This window comes from Sapajus apella, unplaced genomic scaffold (genome assembly GCF_009761245.1).
Source record: "Sapajus apella isolate SASKATOON/1434 unplaced genomic scaffold, GSC_monkey_1.0 scaffold103, whole genome shotgun sequence".
Lineage (NCBI taxonomy): Eukaryota > Metazoa > Chordata > Mammalia > Primates > Cebidae > Sapajus > Sapajus apella.
The window spans coordinates 3,853,223-3,866,684 of NW_022437043.1; the positions used below are offsets into that span (position 1 = coordinate 3,853,223).

At 42.8% G+C, this 13,462-nt stretch overlaps 1 protein-coding gene and 1 pseudogene across 6 annotated transcripts in view; one reads left to right on the forward strand and one right to left on the reverse strand.

The window, feature by feature from the left end:
• Positions 1-1,797: 1,797 nt before the first annotated feature.
• KRBOX4 (KRAB box domain containing 4) overlaps positions 1,798-13,462 on the forward strand; it is a 45,540-nt gene continuing 33,875 nt past the window's right edge. For 2 of the 6 annotated variants that reach the window (XM_032258523.1, XM_032258527.1), the window contains exons 1-3: positions 2,162-2,290; positions 3,129-3,239; positions 5,318-5,362. In XM_032258523.1, coding sequence (XP_032114414.1) covers positions 5,348-5,362 — 15 coding nt within the window. In that variant the 5' untranslated portion in view covers positions 2,162-2,290; positions 3,129-3,239; positions 5,318-5,347. Of the gene's footprint in view, positions 2,291-3,128; positions 3,240-5,317; positions 5,363-13,462 lie in introns of all 6 variants that reach the window. The other 4 variants (XM_032258521.1, XM_032258524.1, XM_032258526.1 and 1 more) reach the window with 3 other exon arrangements.
• Positions 9,359-12,481, reverse strand: LOC116536693 (annotated as a pseudogene).

Consider the following 13,462-nt stretch of genomic DNA (forward strand, 5'->3'; position numbering starts at 1 on the left):
AGGTTAACAGATAGCAGAGATGCTGGGAACTAAAAAGGGAGTCATTTTCCCAGCTCCTTGGTATTTTATTTTATTTTATTTTATTTTTCCTTCTTCACCCTCCTTCCCATCTGGAAGCGGGGGAGGGAGGAGGTGAAATAGAAGGAGGTGTGGGGGGTCTCCCCTCTCAATATGAGAAAAGAAGGTTATCAATTCACCTCTCCTCTAGAAATAGAGTGGTATCTCTGAACCTGGCCATCATTAAGAGATACAAATAAAATACAGAGTGGGTAATAATGCAATGCCCATATGCTCAAGAAAAAACAGGCTGGCACAAATAAGGAAAGGGGCTTCATTTCTGAAAATACCAGCTCCACTTAATACTGGATACTCTCCTGCCTATGGAAATCGACAGGGGCGTTTGAGAGTGAAGCAAGTTTCATAGTGTTGAGAGAGGACAGTGAAAACCAACATTTACCAGGTGCTTGCCATGAGCTATTCCTGGGCTGAGGCTCTAAAGATGTTCCTTTGAACAATAACAGCGGCCATCTGGGATAGGTGGTCCTCAGCTATGGGAGAAAAGAGGGGAATGAGGTCCAAGAAAATGGTGGATTCCAGTCTTCTCTTCCAATGAATTAGTAGACACCAATGGCCCAGGCAGGGTGTTTCTTAATTTTTGAATACTAACATCATGAATAGCAAATGCTGGCATGGCAGTAAGAGCTTGTCCTGCATCTGGTCACATCTAAAACACCAGTTAATTCTCTTTTTGCAGAAATACCTGTTCCTGCAGAAGCAGGATATGGAGAGATGCTGGCCAGGGCCACAGACCAGGTACTTTTGCAGTTTGCAGTTTCTCTATTGTCCTCAGGACACTGTCATACTATTAACCAATACCCGCCTAGTTATAGTGATGTCTGAAAAGAAGGTTATCAGTTCACCTCTCCTCTAGAAATAAATAGGTTGGTATCTCTAAACCTGGCCATCAGCAACACATATACATGAAAATCTGAATGAGTGATAATTAGCTGTTCACATGCCCACGGGAAAACAGGTTCTTTTCTTAGGACTTGTACAGGAGGCTTAGACGGGGTGACTTCCCAGAGGATGGTTGTACTGAGTTTGCAAATTTGGGCTGAGACTCATTCAAACTACCTGGGGAATGCAAGTTAACCTTCAAAGGCGAAAAAGGAGAAAGATCCATGTTCAAATGGAAATTAAATACCTGTTTGATAGATTCCATGATCAGCTTTGACATTGTTTATAGAAACAGTGGCTGGCACCAGTTGGCTCCAGCATAGAAGGGATTGCTTTGTACCTGGTGGAGACCCTGCCATGCGTGACCCAAGGAAGCCTGCTCGGTGACCAAGCAGGCACGGAAGGATGGAGAACACACCTGGTCTGTTTTCCCCAGGCCCAAACAGGAAACAGAAAACTTTCCTCAAGGCCACTACAGGCCTTTTTAGCGGGCCATGTTGCCACTGGCTGGCATTCTCAGAGAAAACATCTCTCTGCTATTTAGTGTTTTCAAAAAAGTAAAATCCAGATTCTTCCAGGCTGTCTAGGATCTTAGGAACTGGAGTCCCTGCATAGAGAAAAATCAGAATGAGGGTTTTCCCCTCATTTCAAGAGACTGCTGGATCTGAAGACCAGCTCAAAAGCCCATCCTCCAGGCCACTTCCCCTCCTGCGCTAGACTCCTTGATCTCAGGACTCTGAGAGCCAGGCCCAGGGTCGGGTTCCCTGAGACCCGCCTGGACCCTAGATGGCCACGCCTCCGAGCGCTATTGACGCAGGAGACGCGACTCTTTTTCCTGTTCACAGGAGGGGATAAAAGCGGGAACAATGGCTTTCGGGAGAGAAGGACGCGAACACCCAATGCCATAGCGACTGGGAGGGTCGCGATGCAGGAGGACGAAGTGGGAAAAGGGGGATTTCGGCCTCCCTGCGGGCGGGAGGTAAGCCGCTGAAAAGTCCGCTCGCCTCTCGACGCCAAGGGATAACCCCCTGGGCCTTTTGTACCACTTGCCGCGGAAAATGGTCACACGCTTTTGTCCCCAAACCGAACACTATCAGAAACATATGACCCCTGGAGGCCGCCATGTTGGCCATTGGCGGTGGCGCACTCACTCCCGTGCTACTGCGCGTGCGCGACGCTGCGACACGCTCCAACCCCGTCGCGCGTTCCCAGGGGGCGGTGGGAAGCGGAAGTGCTCGGCTGACCTGGGAGGGCGGTTCCTGGTTTACACTGGCTGCTGTCGTCGGTCTCTGAGGTTTCAGGCTCTTGGCGGTGAAGTAAGACGGACGCGGAGGTGGTGATGGTTTTGATGGGGGATGGGGATTGACGGGGCCATGGGGTCACGGGGCCATAGGTGAACGCCTTTGTGGGTGACAGGGTGGCTCTATAGCCCAGCTCAAAAGCGCATCCTCCAGGCCACGTCCCCGCCTGAGACAGACCCCTTGCTCTCAGGACCCTCTGAGCTAGGCCTAGGGTCCGGTTCCCTGAGACCCGCCGGCCTGTGGGCATGAGTGCTGAGGGCGAGGTTCGGGGCCAGCGAGTGACGACTGATTGAGTCACTCAGCGCCTGTTTCCTGAGCACCTAATAACTGCCAGGCAACCTTGCAAATGTTTCACATTAACCTTCACAGGAGCCCTGTGCAGTAGTAGCATGATTATCTCCTTATCTTCATTTTATAGAGAGAAAATGGCTTAGTGTGGCTTGGCAACCTGTCCAAAATCACATAGGTAGCAACCTGAGAAATGCTTTTTTTTTTTTTCTTGTGCTTTTCATGTTTATTGTTTCCTGTGTGTCTCCCCCGCTAGACTAGAAACTCTGCAGGAGCTGGGACTTTGAGACTTTGTTCATTGATGCATTTCCAACACAGAGAATGGGCACATGGAAGGCACTCATTTCTTCAGTGAATAAAAGTGGCACAGCAGGCAATCAGTTGGTTCCAAAGCCCGGACTCAGGAAGGCAGGGTTTCGCTCACTGAGGATAATTGAGCTGTGCATGAATGTTAACTCTTAAAGCTAGAATGAGGCATTGTCCCTCTTCTGTTGGGTAAAAACCTTTCTATTTTACTCAACTTCACTGTATAGGGAGCATAGGTGTTGCTAATTGAATCTCCTGTGGTCATTGTGTTTTCAGGGTCACAGTGCAGACCTGAGACCGCTGCTCACGGACTTCAGACTCTAGTTTATCTGTGCCCCGGCTTCCTCACTTAGTCTCAGAAGACTTAGGCTGAGGCCCCAGGAGGAGGTGAGTTCGCTGGGTCACAGGCAGAGATCTGGTGCTACAGTGATGGTCCCAGCTGGGGTGTGTTTGTCTCTGAATCCCTTGGTCCTGCCTCCTTGGACACAAGAGAGGTATGCTGAGCTGAGGCAATTTGGAGGAGAAGCCTCAGCCAGAGCCCAGACCTAGATCCTCAGGGCAGAGAAAGGAGGCTCACAATACAGCAGGTCCTAGAAGAGCTGGACCCCTAGTGGCCTTTGTCCCTCTCTTCAGCTGAGACAGCAAAGCTGGCTCAACTTCCAGGTGCCATCAAGGACCATGTGACAGTGCAGTTTGATTCCTGCTGGAGGAGGGACTGGTGAAAATCACAGGTGGATGGAGGCATGGATGCCCCCCATGGGGCAGGTGCCCTGCTGTAGTACCTGCAAAGGCAGGATGAGGCTGGGAAGGATCACAGCCAGCCACAGAGGACTTGGCCTCTCCTAGAACACCTATTCTCTTGCCATTGGCTGTTTCTCAATTTGAGTTGGCCCCACACTATCAACCAGGCACCTGCTTCCAGGGGAAATGCTGAGTCTCCCTCCATCCTGACCAAAATGCAAGAAATAGATTATATTTTTAGTTTACAGAATTTCAGGGTAGTCTCTAGGTATGGTGATATCTAGCTCTGCTGCCTTATTTTAATGTTTAATGAAAGTGCACTGGGGGACAGAACCTGTTAACCTACACGGAGCTGAACCCCGTTGTCCTGATGCTGTCACAGTGATTGCTGCAGTATGAAACGGTTACTCTCCACAGAAGCTTCTTGCTGGAACTTTCTTTTGAAAAACTGCCAAAGAAGGAGCCTGGCAATCAAAACGCAGATAATGAGAAAGGAGGAAGTGGTGGGGTGGGAACATGGTAGGTGGCCCGTTAGAGAGGCAGATACAGGGGAGCAGGCACAGTGGTTTTCAGCCCCTCACAGAACTGACGCTGCTGGGCTGCTACCCACCCACTTGCACAGCACGCCTCCCTTGCAGCCCTCTGAGCCCTGGTTGGGCTCCTCCTCCAAACCACATCCAGAAATCCTACTCATACACACTTGCAGAGGGTCTTTTCACCTCTAGGAATCAGTTTGATAAGAGGTGATTTTTAATTTTTGTTTTACGAGTAATATTCTTTGTCAAAAATTGGGAAAATGCAAATAAAAGAAAATTGAAATTACCACTCAAAAGTAACCAACATCAGCATTTTAATAAATCCTCTGAGACATCATATATGTGCCTATTGATTATCAAAAATGAGATCATACTTTGCTTGCTTTGTTGGAACCTGCTTTTAAACACCTTAGGAACTGAAAACAAATTCCATGGCATTTTTAAAGCCTGTTCAGTATACCTGCTTTTCCATATGTCATATTTTTTAACTGTGTCCTCTTTGCTGGACATTTAGTTGCTTCCAATATTTTGTTTGTTTGGTTGGTTTTTCTTTAGACAGGGATTCCCTCTGTTACCCAGGCTGGAGTGCAGTGGCGCCATGTTGGCTCACTGCAACCTTGACTTCCTGGGCTCAAGTGATCCTCCCACCCAGCCTTCAGAGTAGCAGAGACTACAGGTGTGTGCCACCATGCCTGGCCGATTTTTGTAGAGATGGGGTTTTGCCATGTTGCCTGGGCTGGTCTTGAACTCCTGGGCTCCAGTGATCTGCCCACGTCGGCCTCCCTAAGTGCTGGGATTATAAGCGTGAGCCACTGTACCTGGCCCACTTATTAATATTTGAATGGTAGAAATGACTACAGTTACCATTCTTTCAGCTTTTCCACATTTAGGATTGTTTCATTATGACAAATGTCTAGTAATAAAACTCTTAAGATAAAGGAGATGTTAAGTTGTTACTGGTTTCTAAAGTAGATATCTTTAGATACAAGTCATACATCTGTCCAGTAAGGGAAACAAAATTTCATGTGTAAAACCTACATGATCTTAGTAGAGTGTCATGGAAACAGGCTGGAGCTACCAGGTCATGTTTTTAGACCATTCTCCCCAGGGTATAAGGGTATTTATTATCAGGACGATAGTGATGGTCTAACACCTACCTAGTGTACTCTCCTAATTTTGCCTTTATAGATCTCCATCCTTTATCCAGAGCAGAGCAGGATGGCCATGTCCCAGGTAAGTGCCTAATTTACCCATACTTTGTTTCCAGTGAAATTGAGGCAAGGTTTGGAATCTCTATAGTAAACTTGAAAATACCAATTATCCCCTCTTCTCTGGCTGTTTTCTGTTAAACTAGTTCTCAACCTCTAGTTTCTCTAATCCTTTCCCTCACCAAGAGAGAGGAAAAACAATCCTTCTCTCTACTTCTTGTTCTTTTTTTTTTTTTTGGAGACGGAGTCACACTCTATCACCTAGGTTGGGGTGCAGGGGTGCAATCTCAGCTCATTGCAGCCTCCACCTTCCAGGTTCAAGTGATTCTCTTGCCTCAGCCTTCCGAGTAGCTGGGATTACAGGTGCCTGCCGTGACACCCAGCTAATTTTTGTGTTTTTAGTAGAGACAGGGTTTCACCATGTTGGCCAGGCTGGTCTCAAACCCCTGACCTTAGGTGCCTCTGCCCACCTTGGCTTCCCAAAGTACTGGGATTACAGGCGTGAGCCACCATGCTCTCTACTTGTTCTTCTGAGAACTGTACCTCATCTTTTCTTCATTTCCTTCTCATAGAAGATTGTTTAAATACATAGATTGATCTTGCTTTTTCCTCTTTCTTCACTTCTAGATCGCTTGATCTTTTTCATCATTCATATTTATGATAACAAGTTTGTGCATAATGTTTTAATGTGCATAGAAAAAAACAGTAGCCCAAGGGATTCCATTCCTTCTCCCCCCTGTACCATGTTCCTCGTCAGAGATGCCCACTGTTAACAGTTGGGTTAAATGGTCGGGTAGATGCATTTATGTCAATTTAATGAGCTAAAAACATATACATATGTATTTTTTTTTATGCTTTTACACAAATGGCATCATACTCCCATACCCATCTTGCTTTTTGCACCTGATTACTTTCTGGGTGGTATTCCTTGTCAATATATAAAGATGTTTTAAATTTCTATTTCATAGTATGGATGTATTAATATCATGTAACTATTTATGGGTATTTAAGTTTTTAATTTCTTTTTACTATTGTAAACCATGCTTCATGAACAACTTTCTCTGTATCTGCTTGCTCTGTAGTACCAGTGTTTATGGAGGATATACCTGGAAGTCAGGTTTTGACTAAAAGGTACTGAGACTTAAATTTGCCCTCTGAAATCCTTCATAATTACTCCTTTCACTAAATGTAAAGACCAGATAATTTCTGTGTTCGAATTTTCCAGGCTATTAAAGATGAAAAGGCACCCAATTCATTTTGGGAAGCCACTTAACCTGAAATTTGAGGAAGATACAAAAAAAAAAGAAAATTAGGCCAGGCACAGTGGCTCAAGCCTGTAATCCCACACTTTGGGAGGCCGAGGCAGGAGGATCACGTGAGGTCAGGAGTTTGTGACTGGCCTGGCCAACATGGAGAAACCCAGTCTTTACTAAAAATACAAAAATTAGCTGGGCATGGTAGTGCATGCCTGTAATCCCAGCTACTTGGGAGGCTGAGACAGGAGAATCGCTTCAACCTGTGAGGCGGAGTTTGCAGTGAGCCGAGATCACATCACTGCACTCCAGCCTGAGTGACAAAGAAGACTCTGTCTCAAAAAAAAAGAAAATTATAGACCAGTTTCCCTTAAGAATATAAATGTCAAAATATTTAAAATACTCTGAATAGAACATTAACAAATTGAATTGGACATTTTAAAAGCAATGCATGCACATGGTAAAAAAAAAAAATTCAAACAAAAGCTTTGTTAAACAAAAAAAAGTTTTTTGTGGTTTTTGTTTTTTGATGCAGGGTCTGGCCCTTATCACCCAGGCTGAGTGCAGTGGCACAACTTCAGCTCACTGTAACCTCCGCATCCCAGACTCAACAATCCTTGCACCTTAGCCTCCCAAGTAGCTGGGACTACAGGTGCATTTCACCACGCCCAGCCAATTTTTGTATTTTTTGTAGAGATGGAGTTCTGCCATGTTGGCCCAGGCTGGTCTTGAACTCATGAATCTCTTTCTCTGCTTATGCACAATCACTTGTTCTCTCCTGCATGTGCTCTCTTTCTCTCCTTAACAAGTTACAGTACATCCTGGTCTTTCTGATCCTTTTTTAAAATGATCTTTTCACTTGTGTTAACTCTACACCAGGGTTTGTCAGTGTGACGCAATTGACATTTTGGCTGAGGTCATTATTTGTCATGGGTTGCTTTCCTGTGCATTGTATGTGTAGCAACATCCCTGGACTCTCTCTACTAGATGCCAGTAGCGCTCCCTCCACCAGTTTGGGCAATGAAAATATCTTGTCATTGCCAAATACCACCTGAGGAATAAAATTATCCAGTGTTTAAAACAGTGACCTATCCCCTTTACAAAAATGGCTCCTTGATATTCCATTTGATGGCAATACCACTAATTATTTACCTTTTTCCTAATAATAGATATTTAGGATATTCCTCTTTTTTCTTTTTTTTTTAAAGGAGGGAGGGGGAGGAGGAAGGGAGGGAGGAAAGAAGTCAGGATATTCCTAATCTTTTGCTACCATAAACAACATAGCAGTGTATAGTACATTCCCATTGTGTGTATGTGAGAACATTTATAGGATAACTTTCTAGGTCAAAGTTATATGCATCTTGAATTTTGATTCAGAGCTGTCAAATTACCTTCCGATAGGATGTTCTGGTTTGCATTGCTGGCAATATTATAATGCCTCTTACCATAAATTTCATGGGCAATCACAGTGTATTATCCACTATGATTTTTGCTATTGTGAGGGAGTAAAGAGTAATGTATTCTAATTCGTTTTTCTTGATTTGAGTGTCTTTTAAAATGTTTAATCACCATTTATGCTTTTTTCTTTCAAATATTTATTCTAGTCATTTCCCCCCTTTTCTCTTGGGTGTGGGATTACTTTGATGGCTAGATGTTAGCTCCTTGGGTTAACTTAAGCAAATGAGATCTCTGTCATATATATTGTAAATATTTTTCATAGTTTATTATTTGCTTTGATTTGCCTTATACATCTTGGGGAGTGGATACTTAATGTGTTTTTAATGTCAAATTTCACACTTTTGTGCTTTTAGAGTTCTTGTATTGCTTAAATAGGATTCTGTTAGTTGAGATTATAAAAATGGCATTTCAGTTATGTGGAAAAAGTGGTTACTGAATGATGGTGGCACCGTTGAGTCTCCATTTGGATGGAAAGAAAGTTAAACTTTTCTACATCATATACATGTCAATTCCAGATTGATCAAATACCTAAATATATATTTGAAAAATTAAATGAAAATTTAAGAGGATATTGGGATAACCTTGCTTAGTGCAAGAACCTTTTTTATTTTTAATGGTACAATGTTTTTTGTTTTGTTTTTGAGACAGAGTCTCACTATGTGGCCCAGGCTGGAGTGCAGTGGCACAATCTTGGCTCACTGCAACCTCTGCCTCCTGGGTTCACGCGATTCTTCTGCCTCAGCCTCCCAAGTAGATGGGTCTACAGGCACACACCACCACACCTGGCTAATTTTTGTATTTTTAGTAGAGACTGGGTTCCACCATATTGGCCAGGCTGGTCTCGAACTCCTGACCTCATAATCTAGCCGTCTCGGCCTCCCAAAATGCTGGGATTACAGGTGTAAGCCACCATACCCAGCCCAGTGTTTTTCTTTTAATGATCATTAGGACATCTTTAAATTAACTACTAAGTACACACACAAATAAAGAAACATAAGGAGCGTCATAGCCCAAGTACTTCTGAAACTACTACTTAGTTCCAAGCCCCAGCACATATCAATTACATGAATTAATTTTTTAAATTCAGAACCTGGATCTTTGTTTTAAGACTAGTATAAAGAAAACCAAACAACTTGTTATTAACATAATAGCTGCAATTATTAACTGCAAGAATACAGTAGAAAAGAGTCATACTAAATGTTAATGTTCTTGTAACAGAATTATCCATATCACTTTATGGTAGCAAATTCTGACAAGAAATGATCATTCATTTCTTATTAAAAATACTTATTTCTAAGATTGATCAGTTATACCACAAATAAAACCACAGTTTATTCAATAGAGCCCTTACCTTTCTCTTTTTTTCCTGAAAGATCTGTCATTTACAGGGAACTACTAATTTCAGATCAGTTACTCAAACCAGGGTTCTGCCTGTAAATTCACATCTTAACTTTATATACAGTAAACGTACACCCATATTCCCTCTCTAGTCTTGAAGCTAAATACTTTCACAAAGGGAACAACCTAAAATCATTTCATGTGAATCTTGGTTCTTACTTTTCTTCTACTTCATTTTTATTTCTATCTATTATTTGTTATTCTTCCTCATCACTAAAAGTATCTTCCTGCATGGTGGTAAAGGAGAGAGATCTAGCAGCCACTTCTGCGGCAAGGCCAGTAGCGAGGGTAAAATCCAGTCACAGCTGTAGCCATGCCAGCCTCTGCTTCATGGAGGTCTGAGGACTCCCTGGAGTCCCTGGGAGGTGGAGGGGAGACCAGGATGGACCACCAGGCCAGACCGCCTCCATCTGCTTGAGATTCATCTTTGCCCTTGCATTGGTAACATGTTCTCTCTTCTGCTCCTTGGAGGAAGACTTCATTTGCAGAATTGTCTTTATTTTTACCCTCTAGAGCAAGCTTGTCCAACCCATGGCCCACAGGCCACATCTAGCCCAGGACAGCTTTGAATGTGGCCCAGCAAAAATTTTGTAAACTTTCTTAAAACATTGTGAGATTTTGTTGCAATTTCTTTTTTAGCTTATCAGCTGTCATTAGTGTTAGTGTATTTTATGTGTGGCCCAAGACAATTCTTCTTCCAGTGTGGCCCAGGGAAGCCAAAAGATTGGATAGCCCTGCTCTAGAGAGCCATCATACAAATGCTCAGTCCTGCTTGTTGCATTGTCACTTATGTTTACTATTTTCCTCTTCAGTATCGTTTTTACTGACTTTCCTGCATCTGAATTCATTGATGGTTCTGAATTACTTGTGTGTTTCACTAGGTCTGCAGGAGACAAGGATTTCAACATAGCATGATCACAAAATAGCAGTTACAGCCACTTCTGCTTTTCTATCTCTGAAGCTTTAAATCCCAGCACAGCTTTTAATTCTTGGAGTACCCTCTTAGATTCTTCATGCTTATTCCTCTTTCTTTGTCTTCTTTAGATAAGTAATAAAAGTCATCCGTTCTGTAATCACTGTTGATAGCTATATTATCTACATAAGCTTCTAAGTCCTGTTTATCCTCCTCAGGGAGTGGATCTTTGTCTGCAATGTGTAGAGTAGGCTGTGTCAAAGGTGCCCCTGTACGATGTTGGTTTTCACACACTACCTCAGGCTTGCCTTTTTTTAAATCTATATTTCTTCATAGCAGTTTGTCCACCTGAGAAATGGCCTCTTCCCAGCAATTGTTGCTTGTTTGAACATGGGGGCTGAATCAACTTTAATTTCTGTTCTAGGATTTGATAAGCCTCTGGCACTAGTTCTTGTGTTTCTTTAATACAAAGAAGCCTTTCAAGTGAATGTTCAAGAATTATTACCTCGTTCAATAATGCTTTCACCTGGAGCTGCAAGTTGCACGCTGCTGTGTGAACGTTATTCAGTTCTTTTGACCTCTGTTGAGTTTCGGATAAACACCGGTACAGACTGGTGCTGAGTTTCAAAGTACCGATAGAATTCAGAGTTACACTTAAGCTCCTCCAAACAGGCATAGTAAGCCTGAGGTAGACCTTGAGTCACATCAGACAAAGTATGATAAGGCAAAAGTGCTGGAGTAAGTGAGGGCCCAGGAGGTGAATTGGCTGTAGAAAGTAATAGGGCTAACCATCTGAAGAATTCTGAACTCTGCCACCCATAGTTGGAACAAAACCTTCGACGTAGGCAGGCTGAATTCATCTGTACAGTTAGGTGCTTCCTCTTCTGAAATCTACGCTTCACTAAGTCCAAGCCTCAGCTCCTTAAAAGGCACCACACAGATATAGTTGGTTACATTGTCACTTTCAGAGTTCAGGGGGTGGTTTTTTTTTTTTTAAAGCATCTATAGGATAGATAGCCTTGCTGCTTGGAAGTTCTGTAGACAGCTTTCCAGAGACCGATGAGGTGCTAAGTGGGATGCTGTCCAGCTTTATTAAATGGACAAGCAGCACTGACCTTGTCAAGCAAAAATATAAATCCTCTGGAAATCACTTCAGTTTCTTGAATGAGATGTAAAGCTTGTCTTCAAGGTTAGTAAAAGCTCAGCTGTTTGCTGCCATATCTTCCAAGTGAACGCTGTATTTTTTTCAGGTCACTTGTAGTTCAGCTGTCTTCCGTAATCTCAAAGCTCTTATGACCAAATAAACAAATAAAATCACTCCCTATACCAGCCAGGAAGATACAGTCCCCCAAGTGGGAAGCATAGCTAGCAAGCTAATGAAGGCAAATAGCATTGAGACACCCCAAACATTAGGGGTTGCCAGGGAGCAAAGTGTTGGAAGGCGTCCACTTTCCTGTTGTTGAGGTTGCCTTGCAGACAGGATACTGGCATCAAGTAGCTCAGTCAGCTCCACATCCTCTCGAAACACGACTTCCTGTTGCAGGATGGTAGGTAATGAGGTGAGTCGGAATCCAATATCCAACTTGTGAAGTAAATCATCTTTCTTACTGCGCCGAGAAAAAAAATCCAACTTTTGGTGGTTTCAGCCACTTTTAACAGGATGCATTGCTTAATAACCCATTCCCTGAGCATGCCAGTAAGTGGAGTTTATGTTCATTGAGTGATGACTGTATCCCAGGTATTTTGGTAGGACTCTTGTAGGAAGCTTTTGTTGTTCCTCTGTGGTGCATTTTTCTGTTTTTGGTGACAGAGAACATATTTCAAAGTCTGTGTGTTCTGGATCCTGTAAGTACTGATAAAGTGGAGAATTCCAAAAGTTACCTCCTTGTCAAACTCCGGCGTCATCCTTCTCTGCCGTGCCACCCACCTCAGCACAATGGGAAATCAGAAGAAACATTTTTAATGAAGATGGGAAACCTAGAAACCGTAAAGAGAAAGATTGTCAGATTAAACCGTATTAAGATGTTAAAACCTGTAGAGTCAAAAGATAATTTGAAGCTGAGAGAAAGTACATGCAATGCATATGATATGCAAAGAATTCATATATAGAAAATGAAAAATGATGAAAGAAGACACAAAATGTGGTGGACATATAGTCAAAAAGATAAGGCAGGCAATTTATGAGAAAAAAGTGTGAAACCATTTGAAAAGATGTTTACTTTCCCCAGTTTTCAAGCCAGGAAAACAGGGCTGATTTTCATTCCTTCCTTTCTGTTGCGCTCCAACAAATGCACCCAGTCTCAGCCCTTCTACTAACTGTTTGCCTTACAGAAACTTTTTGTTTTTATATATATATATACAAAACAACAAAATTTGGCATGGATTGTTTTTAAAGAAAATATGCTCCTACTATGCTTTTCTGTTTGGAGGTTTTTGCTATTTGTTTGTTTTTTGAGGCGGAGTCTCGCTCTGTCACCCAGGCTGGAGTGCAGTGGCATGATCTCAGCTTGCCGCAACCTCCCCCGCCTGGGTTCAAGCGATTCTCCCACCTTAGCCTCCTGAGTAGCTGGAATTACAGGCACCCGCCGCCATGCCCAGCTAATTTTTGTATTTTTAGTAGAGATGGGGTTGCACCATGTTGGCCAGGCTGGTCTCGAACTCCTGACCTTAAGTGATCTACCCGCCTCACCCTCCCAAAGTGCTGGGATTACAGGCGTGAGCCACTGCACCCAGCCCCGACATTAGAAATTTCTAGGTAGCACAATGGAAAATCTTAAAAATTATCAAACACCCACATGAGCTAACTTCTTTTATACACTAAAATTCTAACAAATCATTAAAGATCACACCTAATATATAACTGAAAGAATATGAAATGAATGTAGAATAGCATACCATGTATCATGATTCATATTCTTAAACATCAGAAAGGTTGATAATACTTAGTACAGTCAGGTATGTAGAAAAAAAACAGCAAAGAAGTTATAAACTGTATACAGCATTTTGTGGTGGAATAGTTGATTTATATATATCAAAATTTACATTGCAAATATCCTTAACACAGCAATGTTCTTTCTAGAATTTTACCCTAGACCTTTAATAC